This window comes from Notolabrus celidotus, chromosome 22 (assembly GCF_009762535.1).
Source record: "Notolabrus celidotus isolate fNotCel1 chromosome 22, fNotCel1.pri, whole genome shotgun sequence".
In the NCBI taxonomy this organism is placed as follows: Eukaryota; Metazoa; Chordata; class Actinopteri; order Labriformes; family Labridae; genus Notolabrus; species Notolabrus celidotus.
The window spans coordinates 6,776,881-6,789,908 of record NC_048293.1 but is presented as its reverse complement, the minus strand read 5'-3'; the positions used below and the strand labels follow the sequence as shown (position 1 = coordinate 6,789,908).

Below are 13,028 nucleotides of genomic sequence, written 5' to 3'. Positions count from 1 at the left end.
TTTCTCGCTGCAGGACTCTGCGCGGCCGCCGAATGAATCACAGATTCAGTAATTAGGACGTTTGCTGCTCACCCCCGCCACCCACCCAAACTCCTGTCTGCACACCAAGATAATGTGAGCACAGCTTGAGGAAGAGGAGGGGAGGGGGTGAGAAGACAGGAGCAGTGAAAAAATACTTCACAAGAAAAAAGGATGATTACCTCTCCTATTAGCAGAGCAAAGCCAAACACTTTGTAAGACACTGAATGCTTTTCTAGTCGTATGATGTTTACGATTTATCATGTAATAAAAGGTGAGAGGGACAAAAGAAAACAAAAACAGGAAGTGTACTTTGAATCTGAGATACTCCCCTTACAACGGCTAAGATGAAGAGGGGTTGTGGTTTGTGCAATAAGGCAATCTGTTTTCTTCATTCTCCACTTTTATTGGATTAGAAAGGTAAACAGCTAAACATAAACTATCCCTGACTGCTGAACAACTCAGTAAGCAGGAAGGGGAACGCACCAGCATGCTGATAAAGAGAGGAATACAAGGGATTGAAGGTGTCAGGTTAAAAGCTTAAAGTGAATTTGAGTCATGTTGGCAGAAAATACATAAAATAAAACGCAAATAAATGCTTTTTATTGTCTACTATAATACACAAATATGTGACGCTGAGTGAGGTCAAATTTGGTGGAGCTGATGCTAAAGTCAGGCTACATTAAACCAGATCAAGATGATGTCATTGAACATATGTCTGTTTAATGTACCGCAGAGTTTGGTGTGAAGGACATTCTTGTCATCAAAAAGTGTGCCGTTTCCTATAAGCTGGTCCGACCAACACACCAGTATAAAACACAGAGAGAGTATTTTTACCCAGAAGATGGCGCTCATAGAAGTAAGCAGCTGCTACTCAAGGCATGCTTGATACTGAGCAAGGCGGACCAGACTAGTCCTGCTAACACTTTTTTCCCTCTTTAGGATATTATCATGAATTTTAAAAAACAGTGGTATCCAATTAAATAAATCAACCTTGTGGAGTGCTAGTGTGATTGAAAAGTCTTCTAAATTAAAGAAGTGACAAGTGAGTGAGGCGAGTCTCTGTGAATTGGTCGACCCAGTGCAGTGGGCTGATACTCACAACTATCAATGCTACGATGAGTCCAACCTGTACTAGGAGCTAGCATCTCATGTAGCAGTGCCACACGTGTATTCCAGATTTAACTGTATTTACTTTAGGGATATTGCTGTCGCCTGGTCTCTTTGGATTTTTCAGTTGTGACACTCAAATTGAAATGTTGCATTTGTAAATTTGGTCAAATTGGAAATGTGGATAAAAAACAGATTATTCTAATGCATTCCACTGTATCCTGATGTTCAAGGCTATGCTGACAAACAGTATACAATACTTGTCTGCAGAACCACTCGGGACCGATAATATTGACACTCTGACAGCCAGGCTCTGGTGATTAGACTGTGAGTTATAACGCCGGCAGTAAAACATATTTATGTACTTCTGACTGAAGTTTGGTCAATCATGAATCCTGTCTAGTTGCTGTAATTTCTCAATGGAGCACCAAGCAGGTTAAAATAGATCTTTAGGGGAAAACAGGTCTGAACAAATGCACTGTTTGTGTTCGGAGTGTGATCTGATACAATGTTAGTGTCCAGCTATTCAAAGTGTTCACATTTTTATATTTTTTCTTAATAAGAACTATATTTGTGACCTGTTCTTATGGGAAATACACCTCAGTGGGATAAGATGGGGAAGGAAAGCAGGAAATAATACCTTCTGGTTCTCGCTGATCTCTTTGCGGATCTCAGTGTTCACCACAGTTTTAGTGATGGACCTGTAAAGGGGGAGAAAAGTGCAGACTTGAGCTTTAAAACTGTGAACTTCTCCATATATGTGTGAACAAAAACTTCTCACTGAAGCTACTGATTGTCTCCTTTTTTTCTTTACCTGGCTTTTGTCGGGAAGTTCTGACTCAGGTCTCTCATGACGTTGAGGGCCTCAGCAGCGGGAGCAGCAAGGATGCGAGCTGCTGTCTGGAAACTCAGATCTGTGAAGAAAGAAAGAAAGGTGGGTGGATTAACAGAAGAGCAAAGAGGGCAAAACATGGGAAAGAAATGATCGGACGGAAGCAGAGAGGAGATGAGGAAACACACAAGAGGGTTCAGAGAAAGTTTTTACAGAATGAAAAGAGCATAAGCAATTTTCTGTACTCTGAATAAAGCAACCAAAGGGGAACTCTAGAGGGATTCAATTTGTGAAATATTAAGTTTGAACAAAAGTCCAGTGCACGCCCCAAAAACTAGAAACAGACTCAAGCACCGACTGCATTTGGAATGGAACGCTGGAAAAGAGGACTCAGACTTATTCACTTTTATTGTTTTTGTAAGTTTTTTTTTAATAAGACCTTAAAAATGTATTCAGATTCATGGCTGGTTGTTGTCAGAGCGTATCTCTCTTTTTTATTTTCATGTTCAATACACAGAACTTTGACTGTAATTAAACTGATATGTTTGCTGAAATATCTCATTATGTTCGTTCCGCTTAAGGTACTCCACATAAACCCTTTGGCACTTGGGCGCTAAGCTAAGCACATAAACGTTGCAATTCTAAAATCTAACTTTGTTACATTTATTGTGCTTTGGTGAAACATGCTATGTTTGCAATTTTTTGGCTATTGTACGACACTGCGGAAATAATCCCCCATTAAAATGATGACAAACACGTCATTTGCGCTTAATAGGGACCTCCTCTCTTAGGGGGTAAAAAGTGGACAAAGGCAGACAAAAACTCTGTCTTGGAACTTAACTTTGATTTAACCTGAAAGACTCAGACTTGAACATGAACTCAGGTACTGACTCAGACTCAACTTGGATTTCTCTTTGGTGACTTAAACTCTGACTTGGACTTGGACAGTCAGGACACCAGACTTGATTTGGACTCGACTACCACACTAGCACACTAAAACCATACATTAACCAAGGCTGAAGGTTAAGTTGTTAATTTTCGGGGTATTCATCTCAACCAAATCACTGGACCAACTGATGCTGAGACCTTGGTGTAAAATGAATGTGTCATCTAAGTTATCACAATCCATCCTGAGAAAACATGAAGGTCCGTGCCAAATTTCACCACCACGACTAATCTTGTTAGAAACATAACTCATAACAATAAATGTCTGCAGTCATGTCGAGAATGAAGGAAAAGTCAAAGAAAGACTAAATCCATTAAAGTAAAAGGCGACAGACTTAAGTATCGGTCCTAAGCTTCATAAAGATCAATCTCATTGTTGCTGGGACATTTTACTGAGGAGCCAGGTAATGGAGCTTCAGTCTGACATTACAGTCCCTAAAGCCACGTTGCTTCTGTGTACAAAAAAGTAATCAGTTAAGCTAATTAACATGCTAATTAGAATATAATGCCATGTTAACATGCTTGTCTTCACATCAGAGGCATTCATTAAACAATCTCAAAGCATCCAAAGGATCTACAGGGAGATTAAAACTATAGAAAAGAATATATATCAGCGTGAAGACGAGAGGAAATTCTTTAGAAGTACTGACACTGGAAGACCATTTGGAGCCTTTGCTTTCTAGGAGATGAAGAGTGCAGTGAGGATTATTTCAGTGCAGTGAGCATCTCAGTAATGGTGTTGTAGCCTGTGTGATTATTAGCCCCTGGAGGTCTCCCTCTCTTTGTAAACAGGCAGAGCTAATGAGCCCCAGCGGGCCGGAAGATAAAGACAGACACCCACATGACAGACCAAGAGTCGAGCTCAACCAACTCTCATCCCCTCAAATCCTTTATTCAGCACAATCAAAGCAGGCTTATGCTTACATCCTGACCATCCCTAATTAAAGAAGTAAGAGTTTAGTTTATGCAAAAACATATATAAACTAGAAAGTGACAGGAAACAGTGTGCGGTATGTACAAAACAGCTATGATTCAAAAGCTTTGTGAGCTCAATAAGCAGTAAAATAGATGATGCAGCCCTAATCAATAATGCTTTTATGTTGCAGCAGACTATGATCTCATAACTTCAACATATTATGGCTCAAATGTATCAAGAAGACACTGATCGACCACCATCATTGATTAAAGAAGCAGGCAGATAAATTCTCTGCTGTGAGCTTGAATCACAGATGGAATGATCTCACTGCTAAAGCAGCAGACGCCAATAATCATTTCACTTCATTTATTTATGATCAGTGCATCATTAGAGTAAATCAAACTAATGAAACATATGAATCAACGGCACAACCACAACAGAGATACAAATTCTCCCACTGGAATCAGTTATCGTTCAATGTTGTCAGTGTATCAGGGAATGCTTTCGAGTAAAAGTTTTAAAACCATTCAGAAGAAAAATCACAGTTTAGGACATACAGACAAAATGTGCAACACAGATTCACATGTTCTTTGATACATTACATCCCAGCTAAGTGTTAGTTTATGTTCTCATTCATACGTCTCTGATTTTTCTCTCTTTAAATATTTAGTTTTCCTGTCAGTTAAAGCTGGGGTTGGTAGTCAGATTTAGATCCACTTTTTGTTATACTGGTTAAAATCATCTTTATGTCCTGATGGCAATCAATACATAATGTGTTCCTAAAAAAAGAGCGGGAAAAAAAGCTACTATCTACAGCCGGAGTAAACCTGGGAAAACACCAACCAATCCCTGCCTTTAGGGTCTAATTCATGAAACCAATCAGATCCCGTCCTGCCGTTCTGCCCGCCTCCTGCCGTACATTTCATGTTTATTTGTGTTTTTAACTTTCACTATGATAAGGTTTTGGTGTTTTCTTACAGCTGAGTGAGACATAAGTTGACGTAGTGCAAAACACAAACGATGTGATGGTTTTGAATCAGTCACGATCATACGGTTGCGAAGCAGCGCCGCTCATGCATGTGAGCGGGGGCGTCATTTTGGAGGAGCTCTGAGGGAAGGGGGAGGGTTTAGACGAAGGACATGCTACATTCAAATTGATGCTAGTTTTCTGTGACTACCAACCCCAGTGTAGGAGCCATATGTGTGTGTTTTATATGTGACGTGTTGGTAAGTGCTGTATATTGATGTGAGGGGGGTGTGTGCACTCTGCTGGCACTTGAGTGGTGGGTACGTCACTGTGGGTGTGGGCGCGGTGGTTACAAGTAATTCCACGCACCTGTAGTCTGTTGGTTTTGTTAACGAGGAAGGGTGAGTCGGGAGTGACACTTTCTGTTGACCGCTACGCTTAACACCACATTAGTTTTGCCGTTCTGTACTTTGTCTTGTGTTGTATGAAGCATCTGTTCAAGTTGCGCATCGCTAGAAATAAAGAGCATTAACGAGCATTAGAAGTGGATGTGTGTTTCTGTGAGTGCGCGTCACAGGTAAACTCCCGTGCTTAGCCTTCCGCGGCGTGTCAGTTTTTGTTTGGTTAAATCGTCAGTCAGCCGCAACACCCAGCTTTAACACACTCTCATTTAGTTAAGTTTAGTTTAAAGCTCCTGTGAGGACCTTTCTGTCTGTGTCGATTTTGGCGCCACCTGTTGACAAGGACGTCTTTGCTGATTTTGTCCTGTACATCTATAAAAAGCATTTCTTGACAAAAAAAAATATCACCCTGCTCCACTTCAACAGTCGCATCTATCACATATGCAGAATCTTTGCAGTGGAACATGTGAAAAAGGCTGTTTCGGCAGTGTGTAGTTCATTACTTGGTCACCTACCCCCTGCCATTGGTTTAGATATTAAAATTAACTATATAGAAATACTCATTCTTCTTGTTGATGTTCCTGTTTGCTTTTTTTGGTCTTACAGAGGCATCAACATTCATTTCATTAATGCAGTCAGTTAATTTTCAATCATTTCAAACAATCATTGGCGTATCTTTGAGCCAGACATAGTTATTTCAAAGAAGCACTTAACACATTCACTCTCTTGCATGATCAATATCACACACCACATTTTAATACACTCTGGGGTTTTGCAGAGAGACCAACTTGGTCTTGTATGACTGGCAGCTTATTGAAGCTGACATGAAACAGATGTTGTTTTATAACTACAACACTGGGTCACTCTGCTTGCTTGAATATTGAATTATTAATACTCATTCAACAGTATGAACTTACCACTTTGGGGTCTTTTTAAAATAAAATTAAAGACCTACCATTTTAAACTGTCTTTTAATTTTAATCGGGAGTACTTTCTTAACCATAGTCTAGATTTTTATCATTGATTTAATGATTTTGTTCTAGTATTTCGTTGTTCTTATTCGACTACTGATTTAAATGTATTGTATTAATTCTTGCACATCTTCTCCTTTTTTGCTGAGATGATTTTTCAAAGTATTTAATCATCATCACTCTTGTGTTAGTCATTTATTATTTTATCTATTGCTGTCATTTTTCTGTCTGTTTGCTCCATGTGAAGCACTTTGGGCTGCATGCTTTTATGCTATATGTACAAATGAAGCTGGACTTACAGAGTTGAATTTTAACTTTGGTAGTTGGTAAAAAAAAGGAAAGAAACCCTTCATGGCGTGGAAAGACAGACTGACAGATCTATTAGTTTGATGAACCAATTGATTACATTTTGATAAAGATCTGGGATCCCTGCCATTAGATAATTATCAGCTGTAGCTATGAAACTAAATGGACCCAGAGCTCGGTCTGACTCCAGAGGGTGTATTTAAAGCATCATAAAATCGATACCTCACAGCTGAAGTGACAGGATTAATGCCTGCAGGTGTTAACAGAAAGCTGAGGGACTGTTTAGTTTTGGTGAATGCTGGAAGGGCCTCTCAGTTTATATTTTCATTAGCCTGTCAGGATGTTGGTTGCTTCATATATTTGTTTTTTCTTCCTAAATGAAAATAGATGTTGCACTCTGCTGTCAACAGTTAAGTAAGTGGAACAGTGTGTAACTGCTGTCAAGTCAAAGGCATAAACAAATATTTCTTGCATGGACTGTTTGTATCAACATATTCAATGTCACAGCGTCTGGCACAAGAAAAACAGAGGAGACTCACCTTGCATTTGCCAGACTTTCAGAGGTGCCATCTCATTTGTGCTCTCTACCAAATGTTTCCTTAACTCCTTTAACTGTTCCTTCAGCTCTGGATAGACAGTCCTAATAAAGCAAAACAGACAAATCACAAAGTGAGTGCCTGTGCTAAAATGAGCTGTGGGATTCACACTGATTTGTTTATTTTAAGGTTAGTTGATCACAGATAAAAAGGTTGTGGTCAGGGCTATGAGGGAATAAACTGTAGAGAATGGAAAAGAGGAAAAAGGCTTGGCTGATGCGAACGTGCTGCACTTCCTGGAGCTAATCCAAGCTTTGAATTTTTATCATTGGCTGACACAAAGTCACTCACTTCAGCTTGCCAAAAAGAAATCCCTGGACCTCGTCCACCGGATCGTTCTCTCCGATCACTGTAGCATTCACCTCCGCGCCTGAAACCACGATCAATTAACTCATTATTCACATCAGGACTCCTCTGGGATTACACCTTGCAGGGCAAGAGAATATTGATAGTGTGTGTTCTTGTGTGTGCACCTTGGACTTGAGTGTCATCCTTTGCCTTGTATTCCTGGTTTTTGATGGCCAGCTCCACTCCGTACCCTGACAGATAGACTTTTTTTGTTCTCGGTTTCTGAAGTGAAAAGAAGAAAAAAAGCATTAGGGGGAGTCTCTCTATCCGTGTTAGGTTTTTCTTTAACTTCCTGACGGCAAACATTTTATTCCAGCTGCACTGATGGCAAACTTCATTATTCTTCCAATTCTTCCACATTAAATTATTGCAAAGTGTCTTCTGTTGTTTAAAAAGGCTTTATTAACTTCTCCATCTTCTTCTGTTTCTACATTGTAAAAAATGACCCTCATTTACTTTCTTGCAGACTACATCGACAGCTTCAAGAACAGACAACCAGCTGTTGGTTTCTAAGTGCTGAAGTCACTAACTGTATTCTGACTGGCCCAGAAGTGTTGAAATAGTGTTTAAATGTTACAACCTCTCTGGTGCCCAGAACTTTTGTGTCTAACTGGCAGATGGCGGGAATAATTTAGCATAATTACAAGGGGCAAATATGTCTCCTTTATTTGCATGTAAGGGAAGAAGCAATCCCACTTCAACTTGACAAAATAAATTATAGAAGCTCTTTTCATCTCAAGTGAAAATGAAAGACCCAGTTACACTAACTTATTTAGTGTAAAATAGGCGTCTATGATTTTGAATCAGCACTACCACACAGCATGACTGCAGTAGAGGATGGAGAGGAGAGCATGGCTTTCTCTGCCTTAATCCTTAAAGGGCCAGTGTGTGATATTTAGGAAGATTTATATGCAGAAATGGCACATGACCTGAAGTCGTACATTTTCATTCAGGCACCATCACCTCAAAAGATGAATGGTTGGGTGTTAGTTACTTCAATTCCTCTTTATATATCTACATGTTTTGAAAACTGCATGTTTCTACGGTAGCCCAGAAGAGACAATCTAAGCACAGGCTCTAGAGTGGCTTTTCTTGTCTTTGCGGCAACTCCTACATGCTTGGAGGCTGTAATCTGACACCTTATTGGTAGATTACACAAAATCTGTAGCAGTGTTCCCTCAAAAAACTTCGGGATTATACTAAACAGCCTCTCTGTTCACAAGAACATTTCAGCGTGTGCAGAAGAAATCCACAGGAAACCCGCAGTACAGCACCTACACCAGGGGCTTCCCAGCTTTTTCATTAGCTATATGCAGATATGGATGACAACTTTTTGCACCAAAGTTGTGTTGGTATTTTGAAAACAATTTCTAATATAAGAAATAGATATAACAACCAGATCTAATGTTATTTTTTTGAAAATTCAGATGTTTGTGTAAATGTTTGGAGATTTTGTAACCTCTTTCCCTCAAAAATGCACCAGCTGTTTTAAGATGATTTTGTTATAAGAGTTTGTGAAACACCTACAGCCTGATAATGGCGGAGCACATATGTTGCCTGCCCTTCGTGGACTTTGGATGTAATGACGTCATGAAGCTCCTGGAAACTGGTTGTCCCAAACTGAGCATACAGAATGACAACAGGAGCATCTGGATTTGATCCTGAGTATCTGTGATCGCCTTTGAATAGATATGGCTTTGGCCTGAAAGAACAGAGAGTGAAGTCAAGTTTTAGATCAGCTATTATTTTAATGGTTCATTACTCATTCATTATCCTCATGCCTGAAATGTTTTCATCTTTCATTACCTCTGAGGAGCAGTTTTCAGCAGCACTTCTAAACCTGCTGCATCACATGTCTTTTCTCCGTGGACGCTGAAAAAGGCTGAGCAGTCAGAGGGGGGAGGCTCATTGGACGCTATCTAGAAACAAAAGGGACAGCACATTAAGAGATTATGACACTCTTTACACACATACAAAAGCCCTTAAAACGTGTAATCATCCTCCTGGTACCTGTTGGAAGGAGTGTACTGTTGAAGAGTAGGCTCTCAGGGAGAGTGCAAACTTCAGCATGTTCATCTGGACGGAGCTGAGCAAGGCACTGGCTTTCTTCATGATCAGGTCGTAGTAGGCCTGATCTGTGTCTGCATGAGGGCAATAAACACTGCATCATATTACAATGTAACTTCTCTTGCCATATTCAACCGCTACACACTGCATTGCTATCTGTGTCTCGTTTAACAGCTTTTATAAAAGCAGAGACCCGAGTGAACAGAACTGAAATGCAGTCTGCAGCTCTCTTCTGTCCTCTTATTGCTTGCATAAGTGTTTGGCCAAAAATCTGACGCTGCAATTGCTGCCAAGCTGCTTGCACAAACATCATAAATTCAGCTGCTTGTAGCAAAGAGACCAAAAGTGAAAGCCAGTCTCGGGTGGCAGAAGCAGCTTTACTGTACCGTCATGCTCCCCCTCTATGTTCTGATTGGCCTCCACGAAGTCCCAGAACTTGTCCTGGCTCTCCTCTGCCAGGAACTCACTGGAGGAGAAGAGGAAGAAGGAAGCAGATACAGTTCATTTGTGTACATGTATTTGACACACTCTGACACTTTCATCTATTATCTGCTTAAGATATTTAATGTCTTATATAATGTGGCCAAAATGCTGCTACAGCTGTATAATTGTACCTGGCCTCCAGCAGCAGAGGTGTGTCAGCCCATTTGGTTGTGAGGGTGGTGGTGACAGCTTTTGAGTCTGCACCCTCAGACACAGCGGAGAGCAGCGACAGCAGCAGGACATACAGAAGCCGCATCCTCAAATCTACAACTGGAAAAAGAGTAGGTCAACGTTTTAGGTGGGAAGCGAGTTGAAGGTTCAACGTAATCAGAGCAAACATTTGTTTAGGTGTCAGAGAAAACACAAGGATCTAGTCCATCAGTCACTTACATATAACTATTTGAAATCAGAGTGATCACCACAAAGTGGGGTCAACGTTTATGTGTGTGGCTAACTAGGCTGGGCAATGACAGGGTAAAATCATCATGATGACGATAGGATCATATTGTGCTATTATTATTTCAGGAAAGTTGGTATTAAAAATAAATACAAATAATTCACCCTTTTATGGTTCTATATTGACCACACATAAATCTACTTCTATCTAAAGGCGTTATTTCACTGCAGGAACTTTACACTGGAACTAGGGACTACGTGCGTTTTGTCCGGAGGAACCAGGGTCTAAATTTAGTTCAGGGGTAGATAATCTCCCCCTGCTTGGGGGGTAGTACTTTTCAAAGGTCCTGGGACTTTCGGTTCAATGTAACGGTGTTTGTGGTGTTTACACAGTTGTTGACACAGAGGGAGTTCCTGGGAATGCATACCAGTGTAGTTTTTTATTAAGATTTCAAAATATTATTTAATATAATTTTTTTTCTCCACATGTCACTGGCCTGATTTACACAATCTACCCGGGACTTCAGCTCGCGGTCGAAATCGAGACAACAATGGGGGCGAAGGGACCTTTTAGTTCCAGGGAAAGTAGTTCTGGGGGCTAAAAGACCCCGGAACTCTTGGTCAAAATGCACCTTAACATCTAGAGCATGATTTGCAACCTGTAAGCAAGGCTGGGTGTCTTACTTACAGGTGCCTTTTTGTTAGCTGCACCTGAGATACTTAGCCACTGACTCATGACATGTTTTTGGCATGATGTATGATGCATGTTGTATGATGTACTCTACAATATAAAATCCATCTCAGCCTGATATTGTAAGGACTGGATAAACCAGGGCACCATAAACACTGTGCCTTTGTCAGCTTGATTACTTTACTTAATCCCATAATCATAACAAACTTTTGCAATGCATCTTAGGAAGTGTAACTCTCTCTGAGGTTTAATAAGCAGCACCAGGCGTTTACACAGGGCCGCCTGAGGTTTGGGTGCGTTCAGTAATTGGCATTTAGAAACGCGTAACGTCAAAAGGCGTTTGTGAAGGGCCTCTGGGCGTTGGATTATTAATACAAATATTATCACCCATCCCAATTCTATCTGATCATAAGGAGACTGGGTTGACATTGGCATTTCAGGGCCCAACATCAAATCCTATCCCCCTTACGCGGTGCCTTCTCAGGTGAATCCAGCAGACCACGGGTCTTCATTTTTAATCTGAATGTAAATGTAACGAGACCAACCAGACCAGAATGAGGAGGAACACTCAATCACTTCATCCCTATCTCACTGACATGATCATTTTGTTTTGGGCGCTCGTGTCAGGATTTTCAGCTAGTAAACAAAAAGCTTCGTGATCTCCATCCAATAGGAAAGTTCAGCGTGGCTCCTTCGTCCAATGAGCGCACAGTTTTGACATCCGGACTGTTTCAATGACATTCCCTTGAGCTGTATGTTACGATTGACGATTAACTTTAATAGCTGCATAATACACTGAGGTATGACTAGCCTTGAAGCTTAAATACCCCGGACACTGACACCCTGACAGTCCGTCAGCAGTTGTTGAACTCAAGGAAAGCTAAAGCTACCTGAAATGTACGTTAGCCAAAAAGACGCAGGAGCTAGCTTACACCTCCTACTCAAAAGGAAACAACCCACATTGCTCACAGTCAGCTAAAAATTAAATCTCTTATCAACGATAATAATCAGCCATGAATACAGAAGGTTATAGCTTCATCTCATAATGAATGAATGATGTATATTCTCACCGAAGCCGGCTCCGTAGCTTCCTGCATTCATGTTGTGTTCCGCTCTGAGAGTGGGAGGGTCCTGTCAGCCAAGTGAGGTAACCACGATTCTGCCTGTTCAAAATTACTGATATCCTGCCGTCATTAAACAATTTCACAACACTGAAACGTGACTTGAATGTAAAAATAACCAATTTCACTGGGAAATAATTAAAAACTGAAGTGTTGGGAAACCGAACTCAATATGACAGTTAACTTTGCTGCCTTACCCTTGCCCCCAAACTAAATTAAATAACATAAAGAAACAGTTTTTACTCAATTATACAATTTATTTTTCAATTATCTTTCTTTTCTAGACAGTAATCACACTGCACAAAGTGTTGTCTTCTGGGGCCATGTGTGTCAATGTAGGGGGAACAGTCAGGGTGGCCACCAAGGGCCCCAATATGGAAAGGGGACCTAGGTATGATTATTTGAGGCAGTAATTAAAAAATACAAAAAACTTTTAATGTGAGTTGAGATCATTCAATGGAAATGTCATTGTTAAAGTGAGGAAGGTAAACCAAAATCTAAGTGGAATTATTCAATTTGTAAAGAGTTTATTTATTTATATACTTATTTATTTATATATTTAAAATAGAGTTGTTTGGGGTAACTTTTCAATAGGGGTATTGCCTTTATTATACAGTATATGGGTATTACCAAGAGGAGATGCCAGTAAGCTCCACCCCTTTCCAAGACTGTTCAAACATGGTTTATTGTATTCAAGAAGCCTCATGAGGATTCTTTTTACTGATTTTGAAATAGTCTCACTCATTATCCTGATGCCTCTCCACAATCTACATAGTAAAATGAGATGATCAGAAAAAAGATTGGATATTTCCTAATACTGAATTTCACTGCTTGTGCAGTCGAGTCGATACACGGCACTC

General features: G+C 40.3%; 1 protein-coding gene across 1 annotated transcript in view; it reads right to left on the bottom strand.

Moving 5' to 3' along the window:
• Nucleotides 1-12,203, bottom strand: part of uggt1 (UDP-glucose glycoprotein glucosyltransferase 1) — a 35,868-nt gene extending 23,665 nt beyond the window's left edge. Inside the window, exons 1-11 of the mRNA XM_034675094.1 lie at nt 12,118-12,203; nt 10,092-10,230; nt 9,864-9,943; nt 9,421-9,551; nt 9,217-9,329; nt 8,938-9,112; nt 7,536-7,632; nt 7,354-7,432; nt 7,006-7,106; nt 1,943-2,042; nt 1,769-1,829 (exon numbers count right to left, since the gene is read on the bottom strand). Of these exons, the coding sequence (XP_034530985.1) occupies nt 1,769-1,829; nt 1,943-2,042; nt 7,006-7,106; nt 7,354-7,432; nt 7,536-7,632; nt 8,938-9,112; nt 9,217-9,329; nt 9,421-9,551; nt 9,864-9,943; nt 10,092-10,230; nt 12,118-12,148 (1,107 nt within the window). The 5' untranslated portion in view covers nt 12,149-12,203. The remainder of the gene's footprint in view (nt 1-1,768; nt 1,830-1,942; nt 2,043-7,005; nt 7,107-7,353; nt 7,433-7,535; nt 7,633-8,937; nt 9,113-9,216; nt 9,330-9,420; nt 9,552-9,863; nt 9,944-10,091; nt 10,231-12,117) is intronic.
• Between the last annotated feature and the right edge of the window lie 825 nt (nt 12,204-13,028).